The following is a 16,313-nucleotide window of genomic DNA, read 5'->3' as shown; positions in this document are numbered from 1 at the left end:
GACTGAAAATACCACTGACCTTCCCTTGTCCTGGGTGGGGGGGGGGGGGTCAGTTGCTAGTTGCAAAATCCAGTGAGCCTCACATGACGCATGCTGGATTTGGTTTACCTGTTACCAGTCTAGCTAAAAAAGACCTGACCAGCTTCCATGGATTATAGTCTGAGGTGTGTGTTTTAATCTTCTGTTAATAAAATAAGAAAAAGACTTTTACTCGTATAGCTCGACCACAAAAATAAATTCACGACAGCTGATGTTGAGCTCTTGTGCTTAGTCTGGTACTGCTGCGCTGCAACCGACAGAGAAAATGCTTGCGGCAATTCCTAGGTGCTCTGGCGCTCCCTGAGCCTCAGAAATAATCCATTTCACTTTTCCCAAAATGTGTCTCTTCTTTTTTTTTTTTCTCTGCAGCTGGAACAGATGGACCTGGAGGTCCGAGAGATCCCTGCTCAGAGTCGAGGGATGTACAGTAACAGGATGAGAAGCTACAAGCAAGAGATGAGCAAACTGGAAGCTGACTTTGTGAGTGACTCTTTCTCTGTGATCCCAGAAAGCAAGTTTCTTGTCTTTTTTTCATTCTGTGTTATGCTTTGCTTTCCCAGCCAATTAAGGATCTGACCAGTAAGGATCTGACCAGCGTCCACTCACCTCCTTGAGACATTTTTATTTTGTTTTGTTTTTGTTACATTTGTACCCTGCGCTTTCCCACTCATGGCAGGCTCAATGCGGCTTACATGGGGCAATGGAGGGTTAAGTGACTTGCCCAGAGTCACAAGGAGCTGCCTGTGCCTGAAGTGGGAATCGAACTCAGTTCCTCAGGACCAAAGTTCACCACCCTAACCACTAGGCCACTCCTCCACTGTTGCTACTATTTGAGATTCGACATGGAATGTTGCTATTCCACTAGCAACATTCCATGTAGAAGTCGGCCCTTGCAGATCACCAATGTGGCCGCGCAGGCTTCTGCTTCTGTGAGTCTGACGTCATGTAGAATCTCAAATAGTGGAGGAGTGGCCTAGTGGTCAGGGTGGTGGACTTTGGTCCTGGGGAACTGAGTTCAATTCCTTCAACCACAGAAACAGAAGCCTGCGCAGCCTTGTACATGGAATGTTGCTAGTGGAATAGCAACATTCCATGTAGAATCTCCAATAGTAGCAACATTCCATGTAGAATCTCCAATAGTATCTATTTTATTTTGTTACATTTGTACCCCGCGCTTTCCCACTCATGGCAGGCTCAATGCGGCTTACATGGGGCAATGGAGGGTTAAGTGACTTGCCCAGAGTCTCCAGGAGCTGCCTGTGCCTGAAGTGGGAATCGAACTCAGTTCCTCAGTTCCCCAGGACCAAAGTCCACCACCCTAACCCCTAGGCCACTCCTCCAGTCCATCATTTGATCTCCTACCTTCCAAAGAAGAAGAGAGCTTTGATACTAGGAATCGGTGGCGTAGCTATGGGGGGCCTGGGCCTCCCATATTTAATCCAGTACCCTTGGTTTGGCTAGTGAGGGTCCCCAACCCCCCCCCCCCCCCCCCACCAGCTGAAACCTTTCTCCAGCGCTGTTCTTTATGCATTGCCTGCCCTGCTTCCTCTCACGTCGTATGCATGCTCAGTTTTAGTCAAGTTTCGCACATGCTCAGTTTCACTAAAACCGAGCATGCACGTGGCATGAGAGGAAGCAGGGCAGACAACGTGCAGAGCACAGTACTGGAGAAAGGCTTCAGCTGGCAGTGGTTGGGGTCACCCGCCGTGCAAGGTACGTGGGGTTGGGGCTGGGGTTGCAGCAGGGAGGCGGGCAAAACTGTGCCCCCCCCCCCCCCCCCCCCCCACACACACACACACTTTGGGCTCTGGACCAGCCCCTGCTAGGAATTAGGCCTTAGAGCAGGAAGAATATAATGTGATGAGTGAGCACATGCTTTCAGACCTGTACACATCATTGACTTGCTTCGCAGCGAGGGTATACTTTAATGGATGCTTATTGTTTCATATAATCCGTTGTAAGGTTCAAAAATCTCCTGCATTTACACGGGGAAACATCAACATACATTTAAATACTCCCAGCAAACAAAATAATCAGGTGCTCTGAAGGAGATACTAGTACAGAACACTGTATAATCTCCAGAACTGAATTCGATTCCCACTTCAGGCACAGGCAGCTCCTTGTGACTCTGGGCAAGTCACTTAACCCTCCATTGCCCCATGTAAGCCGCATTGAGCCTGCCATGAGTGGGAAAGCGCGGGGTACAAATGTAACAAAAATAAAATAGATACTATTGGAGATTCTACATGGAATGTTGCTACTATTGGAGATTCTACATGGAATGTTGCTACTATTGGAGATTCTACATGGAATGTTGCTATTCCACTAGCAACATTCCATGTAGAAGGCTGCACAGGCTTCTGTTTCTGTGAGTCTGACGTCCTGCAACATTCCATGTAGAATCTCAAATAGTAGCAACAGTGGAGGATCGGCCTAGTGGTTAGGGTGGTGGACTTTGGTCCTGAGGAACTGAGTTGGATTCCCACTTCAGGCACAGGCAGCTCCTTGTGACTCTGGGCAAGTCACTTAACCCTCCATTGCCCCATGTAAGCCGCATTGAGCCTGCCATGAGTGGGAAAGCGCAGGGTACAAATGTAACAAAAAAAAAAAAGAGGATGTACTCCCTTGATAAAGTTGGCGAAACATGGACCATGTCGGAAGCTGGTCCCGGTTGCTAAGCTAAGTGTTCTGCACAATTAGAATCATTTAGAATAAATAACTAAGTTTGCACAAGTTTTGAAGATGGAAATTTTGAGATTGCATCACATTGTTATATGAATGTTAACACAGTACACCTTAAAACATCTTAATAGACAGTGGAGATGGAGCAGAGAGACAGATGCGATAAGTAAGTCACCCTCTATTTATCTCAACTCTTGCTACCTTAAGGAAGAAATGGCAAATTCAACCCCAGATTCTATATTTTGGGGTGCCGATTCAAGATGGCTGCTAATTGGCACCAGTTGACACCAAGTTGAATTCGTGCACATATCTTGCTATGCGCTATTCTATAACAATGCGCACTGCGAAATACTATAGCACGTAACCCAAAAGTGGCGTGGCCATGGAAGGTGAATGGGACGGGTCAGGGGTGTTCCTAAAATTTGCATGCAGTATTATAGAATACTGGGGACTTGAGGTTTTGCAGGCGTATGTCCTTAGTTATTTTATAATAATTATTATTATTTGTTGCATTTCTATCCCACATTTTCCACCTATTTGCAGGCTCAGTGTGGCTTACATTGTTCCGTCATGGCGATCGCCATTCCAGAGTGAGAGATACAAGTGGTATTACATAAAGAACATGAGTGACATAGTAGAATTAAGCTATCAGGTATAAAGAGATCACAATCGGAATAATAGATATAGTGGTAACGCCTTAAAGTTCATATGATGGATCGTTGCGGTATGCCTTGTTGAAGAGGCAAGTCTTCGGTGATTTCCGAAAGTTGGTTAGGTCGCGCATTATTTTCAAGTCAAGTGGTAATGCATTCCATAGCTGCGTGCTTATGTAGGAAAATTGGATGCACGTATTCATTTGTATTTTAGTCCTTTGCAGCTGGGGAAATGGAGATTCAGGAATGTGCGTGCTGATCTTTTAGTATTCCTGGGTGGCAAGTCTATGAGGTCTGACATGTAGACCGGGGCATCTCCGTAAATGATTTTATGAACCAGAGAGCAGACCTTGAACGCAATATGTTCTTTGAGTGGAAGACAATGTAGTTTTTCCTCTTAGGGGTTTGGCACTTTCGTATTTTGTTTTACCAAATATGAGTCTGGCTGCAGTGTTTTGGCCTGTTTGAAGCTTCTTGATGGTTTGTTCTTTACAACCATCGTAGAGTGCATTGCAGTAGTCTAGGTGACGTAGAGGCATATTTTCAAAGCACTTAGCCTCCCAAAGTTCCATAGAAACCTATGGAACTTAGCCTCCCAAAGTTCCATAGAAACCTATGGAACTTAGCCTCCCAAAGTTCCATAGAAACCTATGGAACTTAGCCTCCCAAAGTTCCATAGAAACCTATGGAACTTAGCCCCCCAAAGTTCCATAGAAACCTATGGAACTTAGCCTCCCAAAGTTCCATAGAAACCTATGGAACTTAGCCTCCCAAAGTTCCATAGAAACCTATGGAACTTAGCCTCCCAAAGTTCCATAGAAACCTATGGAACTTAGCCTCCCAAAGTTCCATAGAAACCTATGGAACTTAGCCTCCCAAAGTTCCATAGAAACCTATGGAACTTAGCCTCCCAAAGTTCCATAGAAACCTATGGAACTTAGCCTCCCAAAGTTCCATAGAAACCTATGGAACTTAGCCTCCCAAAGTTCCATAGAAACCTATGGAACTTAGCCTCCCAAAGTGCTTTGAAAATATGCCTCATAGAGGCATATTTTCAAAGCACTTAGACTTACAAAGTTACATAGCATCCTATAGAACTTTGTAAGTCTAAGTGCTTTGAAAATGAGCCCCTTAGTACCATTGACTGTACCAGGCTGCGAAATATTTCCCTTGGGAAGAAAGGTTTTACTCTTTTGAGTTTCCACATTGAATGGAACATTTTCTTTGTTGTGTTCTTCACAGGGCTTTCAAGTGTGAGATTTCGGTCAATTGTAACTCCAAGAATTTTCAGGCCGTCTGAGACGGGAATAATGGGTGCTCATCTATGTATATGTATAGATAATTATATATATATAACTACTGCAGTGACAAATATCTGGGAAGACTGGATGGTCTAATTGGTCTTTCGGAAGAATATGAATAGAAATCAAACAAAATAAAACATGGAAAAGAAAATAAGATGATACCTTTTTTATTGGACATAACTTAATACATTTCTTGATTAGCTTTCGAAGGTTGCCCTTCTTCGTCAGATCGGAAATAAGCAAATGTGGTAGCAGATAGTATATATAAGTGAAACGTCCAAGCATTTCATTGACAGTCTAGGAGGGTGGGGGTGGGTAGGAGGTATGCATGGGGACATCAAAGCATATCATTGATATTCTAACAGGGTGGGTGTGGATAGGTGAGGGGAGGGTGATCAACAGAGACATACAGCTTTATGGTTTATAATGGGCTAGGAACCCCAGATCCTTGTTAAGTCCTTTCTATTGGGTGTTAAACCATAAAGCTGTATGTCTCTGTTGATCACCCTCCCCTCACCTATCCACACCCACCCTGTTAGAATATCAATGATATGCTTTGATGTCCCCATGCATACCTCCGGCCCACCCCCATCCTCCCACCCTGTCAGACTGTCATAGTAATGCTTGAATGTTTTCACTTATATACACTGTCAGCTAGCACATTTGCTTATTTCCGATCTGAGGAAGAAGGGCAACCTTCGAAAGCTAATCAAGAAATGTATTAAGTTATGTCTAAAAAAAAAGGTATCATCTTATTTTCTTTTCCATGTTTTATTTTGTTTGATTTCTATTGATAACCTTAAGAGTGGGCTAACACGGCTACCACACTCCTCTACGGAAGAATATAAGAAGCCTGTGTGAATCACACTGTTAGAACAGGAATTTTCTTTGTGTACGGCAACAGTGCCATCTTGTGGTCAACAGCAACATTCTGTTCTGTTTTTATTTTTCCACTAGTAAAAGAGGCCCGTTTCTGAGCAAATGAAACGGGCGCTAGCAAGGTTTTCGTCGCCAACACCCTCCCTCCCTGGCCAACCCCTTCGTTGTTCTGCCATTGCTCCGCCCCCAACATCATGACATTTGACGCGAGGGCGGGGCCCGGAGCGATTTCCCACCCCCGCCTCCCTGCCTCCCTCCCTGCCAACCCCTTCGTTGTTCTGCCATAGCTCCGCCCTCGAGGGCGGGGCCCGGAGCGATTTTGGTGGCTTCACCACCACGAACCTTGGAACCTTTTTGAAGGAAGTCAGGGCTTGGCTTCACTGACGTCAGTGTCCTCAGAACGTTGAGGGTGAGTTTTATTATAGTAGATGTATATTTAACCTTGAGCCATTCTTTTGAGAGTGGGAGAAGTTAATTTTCTTTTTCTGGTTATATGGTTGTGAAGGCAGAGGAAATGTTTTTTTTTTTCTTCTCATGTAAAGAGAGATTGTACCATTGAAATATGGTCCCTTTAAATTAAAGTTAGTAACATTATCCCCAACATATTTTGTATTGCATAGAATTGCAGATTCAGCCTAGATGTGGCTTTGGTTTAACATCCTGTCGGTCAGTGTTTAGAAAAACTAGGGCATGTGTAGAATTGCCCATCCATCTTTCCCAGTGAACATAGAGTGCTATCTCTTTTTTTCCCCCTGAAGCAGATGGAGAAATAATGCCTAATTCTTGCAGCTGGAACTTGTGTCCTTAACTTACTTGGTAAAAACACAGATATCAGCTGACTCAGGATAGTACATAACTTGAATGCCATAAATTCTTTCTTGTATTGGGTCTGCTGCTTTGCTCTTACACTTCTAAAAATCCTAAATCTGATACAATTACAGCAGTGTAAATTGTGGCACAGGGAGATAAAATGACTTGCTCTTCGTCACCTGGAGGGGCATAATCGAAAGGGGCGCCCAAGTTTTCCTGAAGACGTCCTCGCAGGACGTCCCGACGAAGGGGTGGGGAAACCCGTATTGTCGAAACAAGATGGGCGTCTATCTTTCGTTTCGATAATATGGTCGGGGATGCCAAAATCGTGAAATTTAAGTCGACCTTAGAGATGGTCGTCCATGATTTTCGGCGATAATGGAAACCGAGGACGCCGTCTCAGAAATGACCAAATGCAAGCCATTTGGTCATGGCAGGAGCCAGCATTCGTAGTGCACTGGTCCCCCAGACATGCCAGGACACCAACCGGGCACCCTAGGGGGCACTGCAGTGAACTTCAGAAATTGCTCCCAGGTGCATAGCTCCCTTACCTTGTGTGCTTAGCCCCCCAAAACCCACTCCCCACAACTGTACACCACTACCATAGCCCTAAGGGGTGAAGGGGGGCACCTACATGTGGGTACTGTGGGTTTGTGGTGGGTTTTGAAGGGCTCATATTTACCACCACAAGTGTAACAGGTGGGGGGGGGGGGGGGGCCTGGGTCTGCCTGCCTGAAGTGCACTGCACCCAATAAAACTGCTCCAGAGACCTGCATACTGCTGTCATGGGTATGACATTTGAGGCTGGCATAGAAGCTGTCAAAAAATATTTAAAAAGTTTTTTTTTAGGGTGGGAGGGGGTTGGTGACCACTGGGTGAGTAAAGGGAGGTCATCCCCGATTTCCTCCAGTGGTCATCTGGTCAGTTCGGGCACCTTTTTGAGGCTTGGTCGTAACAAAAAATGGACCAAGTAAAGTCGGCCAAGTGCTCGTCAGGGATGCCCTTCTTTTTTCCATCATCGGTCGAGGACGCCCATGTGTTAGGCACGCCCCAGTCCTGCCTTCGCTACGCTTTCCGACACGCCCCCTGGGACCTTTGATCATCCTCACGACGGAAAGCAATTGAGGACGCCCAAAATCGGCTTTCGATTATGCCGATTTGTGCGACCCTGAGAGAAGGACGCCCATCTCCCGATTCGTGTTGAAAGATAGGCACCCTTCTCTTTCGAAAATAAGCCTGATAGAGACTTGGTATCTATTATAGGGTTTGTATCCTGGTGTTTTTAACAGCTGGTTTCAGAATACCAGTCACTTGTCTACGTATCTCTGCATCCAGTTCAGACCCCTTTAATGATAGGTTTTATGTGACACATGACTAGGAATTCTATTTCCTAAGTGAAATCTCTCTTTGTGAGATGGTCGCTATATCAGCCAGGATCCCTAGCATGTAGACCACACCACACTATAGCATTATAAACGCTGTAGCATACAGGTGTCTGAAACTATAATCATAATACATACAATTAATGTATGTTCATTCTGTGGTTTAGTGTGTCTTACACTGGCTGCAGGAGCCTCGTTACATAGTAACATAGTAGCATAGTAGATGACGGCAGAAAAAGACCTGCATGGTCCATCCAGTCTGCCCAAGACAAACTCATATGTGTATACCTTACCTTGAATTTGTACCTTACCTTGAATTTGTACCTGTCTTTTTCAGGGCACAGACCGTATAAGTCTGCCCAGCAGTATTTCCCGCCTCCCATCACCGGCTCTGGTACAGACCGTATAAGTCTGCCCTCCCCTATCCTCGCCTCCCAACCACCACCCCCTCTTCCCCCCAACTGCTCCGCCACCCAATTTCAGCTAAGCTTCTGAGGATCCATTCCTTCTGCACAGGATTCCTCTATGCATATCCCACGCATGTTTGAACTCCGTTACCGTTTTCATCTCCACCACCTCCCGCGGGAGGGCATTCCAAGCGTCCACCACCCTCTCCGTGAAAAAATACTTCCTGACATCTTTCCTGAGTCTGCCCCCCTTCAATCTCATTTCATGTCCTCTCGTTCTACCGCCTTCCCATCTCCGGAAAAGACTCGTTCTCCATCTATTTACAGTCTGGCAAACTGCAAGTGTTAAACTTATGAAAAGTGATTGGCCCTTGGCTGCCCTGTGGTTTGTATATCAGGTACTGCTTCATCTTGGGGAGAGAGAGAGATCAGAAAGGTTTCGCTGAGCATGGGACTGAGATGGTAAGCGCATTTGTCCTCCTGGGCCTGTCCCACTCCCTCCTGCAGATGAGAGAGTAAGGTAACTTTGCAGGTTTAGCTTTACACAGCAGAGTGGCATATGGCACCTTGATATTGGAAGCAGAAAGAAGAGTAGGATAAGTTAACTCTTTACAAGCAATGGAGACGATGTATGAAAAAAAATAAACAGTCTTTATTGCAAAACATCAAAAGTGACTCGACACAGCAGCTGTGTTTCGGCGCCTCAGCGCCTGCTTCAGGAGTCTTATAATGTACTGCTGATTGTTAAAAGAGGGTTCAGAAGAAAAGATGCATCTTGTTGGATTGTCACCTTAGTTCAGGATTAAAGTGAAAAGCCTTGGTGGGCTGCCAAAGCATTATAAGACTCCTGAAGCAGGCGCTGAGGCGTCGAAACACGGCTGCTGTGTCGAGTCGCTTTTGATGTTTTGCAATAAAGTTTGATTCCCACTTCAGGCACAGGCAGCTCTTTGTGACTCTGGGCAAGTCACTTAACCCTCCATTGCCCCATGTAAGCCGCATTGAGCCTGCCATGAGTGGGAAAGCGCAGGGTACAAATGTAACAAAAATAAAATAGATACTATTGGAGATTCTACATGGAATGTTGCTACTATTGGAGATTCTACATGGAATGTTGCTATTCCACTAGCTGAAACCACTTAAATCTCCACACCGCAAAATCTTTGGTAAATATAATCACGCTCTTCACAAATCCAAAGATAAGAACTGTGTGTGTGTGCAAACAGCTTATCTAAGAAATAATTGTATTATGTATTTAGTTTATGGTTTTTTTATGTATATACTAGTAAAAAAGGCCCGTTTCTGACACAAATGAAACGGGCGCTAGCAAGGTTTTCCTCGGAGTGTGTATGTTTGGGAGAGTGTATGTGAGAGTGACTGTTTGAGAGTCGGAGTGAAAGTGTGATTGTGTGAGAGAGAGCGTGAGTCTGGGTGTGAGTGTGTTTGTGAGAGAGTGTGTGTGTGAGAATGAGAGTGTGTGCAAGTGTGTATGTGAGACACAGTGTGAGTGAGAGTGTGTGTGTGTGGGCGAGAGAGAGAGTGTGTGTGAGACACAGATTCTCTGTGAGAGTGAGTGTATGAGACCAAGCGAGTGTGTGAGTGACTGTGTGGCACATAGAGAGTGAATGTGATACAGTGTGAGACAGAGTGTGTGAGAGTGAGAAAGACATTGTATATGAGAGAGAGAGTGTGAGCCGTGCCCTCCCAATCCATGGCCATCTGTCCCCTGCCCCCTCCATTCATCCTTTTCCAGCAATTCCCCTCTGTCCGTGAGCCCTGCCCTCCCAATCCATGGCCATCCATGTTTGTCTGTCACCTGCCCCCTCCATTCATCCCTATCCAGCATTTCCCCTCTCTGCTTGAGGCCTGCCCTGCAATCCATATCCATCCATGCCCATCTGTCCCCTCCATTCATCCCTATGCAGCAATTCCCCTCTCCCTGAGTCCTGCCCTTCCAATCCATGCTCCTCTGTCACCTGGCCCCTCCATTTTTCCCTATCCAGCATTTCCCCTCTCTGCCTGAGGCCTGTACTGCAATCCATATCCATCCATTGCCCATCTGTCCCCTCCATTCATCCCTATGCAGCAATTCCCCTCTCCCTGAGTCCTGCCCTTCCAATCCATGCCCATCCATGCTCCTCTGTCAACTGGCCCCTCCATTTTTCCCTATCCAGCATTTTCCCTCTCTGCCTGAGGCCTGCTCTGCAATCCATATCCATCCATGCCCATCTGTCCCCTCCATTCATCCCTATCCAGCAATTCCCCTCTCCCTGAGTCCTGCCCTTCCAATCCATGCCCATCCATGCTCATCTGTCACCTGGCCCCTCCATTTTTCCCTATCCAGCATTTCCCCTCTCTGCCTGAGGCCTGCTCTGTAATCCATGTTCCTCTGTCCCCTGCCGCCTCCATTCATCCTTTTCCAGCAAGTCCCCTCTCGCCCTTCCATGACCCCCCCCCCCCCTCGCATCCATGCTACGCTCTCTCCCATGTCCCAGCCTGGCCCGCCCTCTTCTTCCCCCCCCCCCTTCGCATCCATGCCCCCCCCTTCGCATCCATGCCTCGCATCCATGCCCCCCCACCCCTTCGCATCCATGCTTCCTTTTTTTTTTTTTTAATTCTTTTTAACTTTACCTCCGTGGCGGTTCGTGCAGCGAAGCGTCAGGGAAGGAGGCGGCGCTCCCGACGTCTAGCTTTCCCTTCGCTGTGTTCCGCCTTGTTTTGAAGGCGGAACACAGCGAAGGGAAGGCTAGACGTCGGGAGCGCCGCCTCCTTCCCTGACGTTTCGCTTCCGGATTTGTTTGTTTTGTCGCGAGGGCGGGGCAGAGACGGCTGGCTGGCTTGAAGGCTTCACACCACGAATCCCCGAACCCTTCAGCCTCAGCCTGGGAGTGACGTCAGATGGCTTCAAGGCTTCAAGGCTTCAAGGCTTCAGGGCTTCAGGCTTCAAGGCTTCAGACTTCCGGCTTCAAGCTTCCGGCTTCAGGCTTCAGGCTTCAAGGCTTCAGACTTCCGGCTTCAAGCTTCCGGCTTCACAGAACGTTCACGGTGCGTTTTATTATATTAGATATGTATATATTTTTTAGGAACCCTCGGACGAAACCACTTTAAGGCAACTTCATTGTTTTATGCCTAGTGGCATAGTCTCTCTTCATTGGGTCATCCTTTTATGTGACTATTTATAAATGCTGTTGCAAACACTCACTACAAGGTGCTCAACTATATACGTGCTCTAATGAAAAATAAATGAAATGAAAAACTTATCTTCAATGCCACTTCGTATTTCTTGCTGTTGGAGTCCACTTAGGCTTCCCCTAAATTACGCCCGACGCCGCGGGTTTCACTGCTTTCATCAGGGACTCAGGTTAAAATGGCCCGCTTTGAATTCCCAACAGTCTATGCACATTGCTTCTCGTAGCGCTCTCTGCTGTTCTTCATAGGCGCCGTTTTATGACTACTAGATGCTGACGCATCGCATCGACGTCACTGTGAGGATAAAGATCTGACGTTGATGAAATAAATTCCCCTCAGTGCATATTACAAAGACTGGAATGAATGTAGATATCACTATATATACATAATTATGTTTATTTATATATTTATAACACTCAACTGGTCCAACTTCACACTACTAAGATCAAACATGAAAAAAGGTGGTATCGAAACTGTAAACATGTTATAAATCAAATTAAATCATGGAATTCCATTCCACAGATTCGTTCAACCCACATGGACTGATTGTATGTAACCTGTGTATCCACCACTGTTCTCTCCTCGTTAACGCTGTAATCCGGTCACGTCCTCCGTTCGACTCTGGCACTTGTTCAATGATGAACCATCTAAGGTCCATAAAAGTATGATGATATTGTAAACAATGAGGTACTAGAGGGGCCGATAACGTTTTGGTTTTCAACTTGCTTTTATGTTCTATGAGTCTTACTCTCATAGTCCTCATGGTCCGCCCCACTCATCGCAGGCTCAATGCGGCTTACATGGGGCAATTGAGGGTTAAGTGACTTGCCCAGAGTCACAAGGAGCTGCCTGTGCCGGGAATCGAACTCAGTTCCTCAGTTCCCCAGGACCAAAGTCCACCACCCTAACCACTAGGCCACTCCTCCACTGTTGTTACTATTTGAGATTCGACATGGAATGTTGCTATTCCACTAGCAACATTCTATGTAGAAGTCGGCCCTTGCAGATCACCAATGTGGCCGCGCAGGCAGGACGTCAGACTCACAGAAACAGAAGCCTGCGCAGCCTTCTACATGGAATGTTGCTGGTGGAATAGCAACATTCCATGTAGAATCTCCAATAGTATCTATTTTATTTTATTTTATTTTTTTTTTTTATTGTTATAATTTTTATTAATTTTTTATATACTTATTACAGAAATTATCATACTGCAAAAGTGTAATACAGCCATTAAATACTCATTACATGAGAAAAAAAAAAGGGAAATAATAATTCAACAAATTGTCTAAATAAAGACAAATATTGGCTTCCTTAGACCCCAATAATGGGGGGGCAGGAAATAGTGAAGATATACAGAATCAAAACATATAAATGAAAATTTTGGTTCCGTCAGTCCCAATAAACTCTTACTCTATCGTTGTTTAGTGTCTAGGAAGGTCTGAAGCTGATCAGGCATATAGTATATATATTTAACTTGATTCAACCTGATAACACATTTACAGGGGTAAGCCAGGAGGAAAGAACCTCCCATATCCAATACTTTTGACCTCATAGATAGAAACTTTTTACGTTTTTCTTGTGTGGATTTAGTCACGTCCGGATAAAGCCAGATCCTTTGGCCTGCAAATTCTCGATTTAGTAGATTTAAAGTAAAGATGCATTACTGCGTTTAAATCCTATTGAAATACAAAGGAAATTATCAATGTCCCCCTTTCAGGTGATTCCTCAATTGTTTGCTCCAAGCTTTTCAGCTTGGAGAAGAGACGGCTGAGGGGAGATATGATAGAAGTGTATAAAATAATGAGTGGAATGGATCGGGTGGATGTGAAGCGACTGTTCACGCTATCCAAAAATACTAGGACTAGAGGGCATGAGTTGAAGCTACAGTGTGGTAAATTTAAAACGAATCGGAGAAAATTTTTCTTCACCCAACGTGTAATTAGACTCTGGAATTCGTTGCCGGAGAACGTGGTACGGGCGGTTAGCTTGACGGAGTTTAAAAAGGGGTTAGATAGATTCCTAAAGGACAAGTCCATAGACCGCTATTAAATGGACTTGGAAAAATTCCGCATTTTTAGGTATAACTTGTCTGGAATGTTTTTACGTTTGGGGAGCGTGCCAGGTGCCCTTGACCTGGATTGGCCACTGTCGGTGACAGGATGCTGGGCTAGATGGACCTTTGGTCTTTCCCAGTATGGCACTACTTATGTACTTATGTACTTATGCTCCAAAATGGCTGTGACATTTTGTAAATCAATAGAATTTTCTGTCCCGACTTTTTTCATCGTACTAGGTATATAGTAGATTTTATTCAAAGGAGGAAATACTTCTTGGGGAAAATTTAAGTTTTCTTTTAGATATCTCTGGAATATATCTTTTGGAGATTCTCCCAATATTCTAGGAAAATTCAACATTCGGAGATATTTAGGCTCATTTTCAAAGCACTTAGCCTCCCAAAGTTCCATAGAAACCTATGGAACTTAGCCTCCCAAAGTGCTTTGAAAATATGCCTCTTAATCTCCTATTGAAATTCTCTATCTGTTCCAGTTTTCTTCTGATTTCCATATTGTCTTTTACCACAGCCATTTTAAAATCTTCAGTTTGCTTTGTCTCTCTCTGTAAGGCCACAATCTTTGAAGTAAAATCTTGTTTTGCCATATCTAGGGAGCCTTTCACTTCCTGTACATTGAAATGCAAAGTCTTTACCTCATCCGAAGATTGTCTCAAGGTTTTTTCTATTTCCAATAACTTCAGCCAGATCTTGCCCAGGCTCACCTCCGTCTCCTCTGCAGCTGCAGTTATCTTTACAGAGACAGGCTCCCCTCTGGGCTCCCCAGGATAGCCCTTTCCGGGCTCCAAGAGAAACCCCGTCTCGCTCAGGGCAGTTGCAGGGCAAGGAGGCGTCGTAGAAGGCGGGGAGAGAGAAACTTCTATTTCCTGCGGGGGGATCGCTTCACCGACCCCACCCGCTAAGGACTCCGCTCCGCTTCTTCGGGACAATGCAGGGAAGAAGCGTTCCAAACCTCCGCTTGCCGGTGTGGACGTCGCGGGGTGAAGGGGAATCCCCCGAGTCTTCCCTTTTCGTTTGGTATGCGGCATTGCGAAAAAAACAGGTATATAATTTTAAATTCCGCAAGCAAAAGGCAGGAGCTCGCTTCCAACGCGTCTGCTCACGGCGCCATCTTGACACGCCCCCCATCTATTTTATTTTTGTTACATTTGTACCCTGCACTTTCCAACTCATGGCAGGCTCAATGCGGCTTACATGGGGCAATGGAGGGTTAAGTGACTTGCCCAGAGTCACAAGGAGCTGCCTGTGCCGGGAATCGAACTCAGTTCCTCAGTTCCCCAGGACCAAAGTCCACCACCCTAACCACTAGGCCACTCCTCCACTCTACAAGATCCATCAATGGGGTAGGAAAGAAGACAAAATCCTGGCAAACTTGGTGCATCCTTACAGGCGTAAGTAAGTGATCACTGCCATTAAAAACAGTGAGGGGAAATGTTTTATTAATGAACGTAAAGCCTTTCAGAAAGGGGTTCGGGATCAATTTTTTTCAGGGACTGGAACTACCTAAACTCAATACAGCACAGGTAACAGAACTAAAGAAACTATTCAATTTTGGGGCTGGGCTCGATGGACCCTTGGTCTTTTCTCAGTATGGCATTACTTATGTACTTATAATTCGGAGGAAATTGGAGGCTGGCATCAAGCAATTAAAAATGACTAAAGTCCCTGGACCCTTTGGATTCGGTCCTGAATACTGTAAGATTCTAGGGAATGTAATAGCTACTCCACTATAAGTGAAATGTTTAATGAGGTTGAAGAGTGGCGAGCTCCAAGACGTCTAACTTAGCTCATATAGAGGCATATTTTCAAAGCACTTAGCCTGCCAAAGTTCCATAGTAACCTATGGAACTTTGTAAGTCTAAGTGCTTTGAAAATATGCCTCATAGTATTATTACCAAAACCTTGGAGGGACCTCATGCAGGTCTTATAGGCCTAAATCACTGCTAAACCAAGATACAAAATTAATGGCAGCAATTCTCGTGAGATGCCTGAACGCATACATTCCCAAACTTATCCACCCAGATCAGGTTGGTTTTGTCCCAAGAGGACCTTACGAGACTGGGAGACTGGGCGGCTAAATGGCAGATGACGTTTAATGTGAGCAAGTGCAAGGTGATGCATGTGGGAAAAAAGAACCCGAATTATAGCTACGTCATGCAAGGTTCCACGTTAGGAGTTACGGACCAAGAAAGGGATCTGGGTGTCGTCGTCGATAACACACTGAAACCTTCTGCTCAGTGTGCTGCTGCGGCTAGGAAAGCGAATAGAATGTTGGGTATTATTAGGAAAGGTATGGAAAACAGGTGTGAGGATGTTATAATGCCGTTGTATCGCTCCATGGTGCGACCGCACCTTGAGTATTGTGTTCAATTCTGGTCGCCGCATCTCAAGAAAGATATAGTACAATTGGAAAAGGTGCAGCGAAGGGCGACTAAAATGATAGCGGGGATGGGACGACTTCCCTATGAAGAAAGACTAAGGAGGCTAGGGCTATTCAGCTTGGAGAAGAGACGGCTGAGTGGAGACATGATAGAGGTATATAAAATAATGAGTGGAGTGGAACAGGTGGATGTGAAGCGTCTGTTCACGCTTTCCAAAAATACTAGGACTAGGGGGCATGCGATGAAACTACAGTGTAGTAAATTTAAAACAAATCGGAGAAAAGTTTTCTTCACCCAACGTGTAATTAAACTCTGGAATTCGTTGCAGGAGAAAGTGGTGAAAGCAGTTAGCTTAGCAGAGTTTAAAAAGGGGTTGGACGGTTTCCTAAAGGACAAGTCCATAAACCGCTACTAAACGGACTTGGAAAAATCCAAAATTCCAGGAATAACATGTATAGAATGTTTGTACGTTTGGGAAGCTTGCCAGGTGCCCTTGGTCTGGATTGGTCACTGTCGTGG

The 16,313-nt window shown here is 45.4% G+C and overlaps 1 protein-coding gene across 2 annotated transcripts in view; it reads left to right on the top strand.

Annotated features, from left to right (window-relative positions):
* The window catches only part of VTI1A (vesicle transport through interaction with t-SNAREs 1A), a 673,595-nt gene that overhangs the window by 30,857 nt on the left and 626,425 nt on the right, over positions 1 to 16,313 (top strand). For both annotated transcript variants that reach the window (XM_030202729.1, XM_030202730.1), the window contains exon 3: positions 409 to 519. In XM_030202729.1, the coding sequence (XP_030058589.1) occupies positions 409 to 519 (111 nt within the window). The remainder of the gene's footprint in view (positions 1 to 408; positions 520 to 16,313) is intronic.

The sequence above is a fragment of the Microcaecilia unicolor genome, chromosome 5, assembly GCF_901765095.1.
Source record: "Microcaecilia unicolor chromosome 5, aMicUni1.1, whole genome shotgun sequence".
NCBI lineage: Eukaryota > Metazoa > Chordata > Amphibia > Gymnophiona > Siphonopidae > Microcaecilia > Microcaecilia unicolor.
This window is presented reverse-complemented; position numbering and strand designations above follow the sequence as displayed.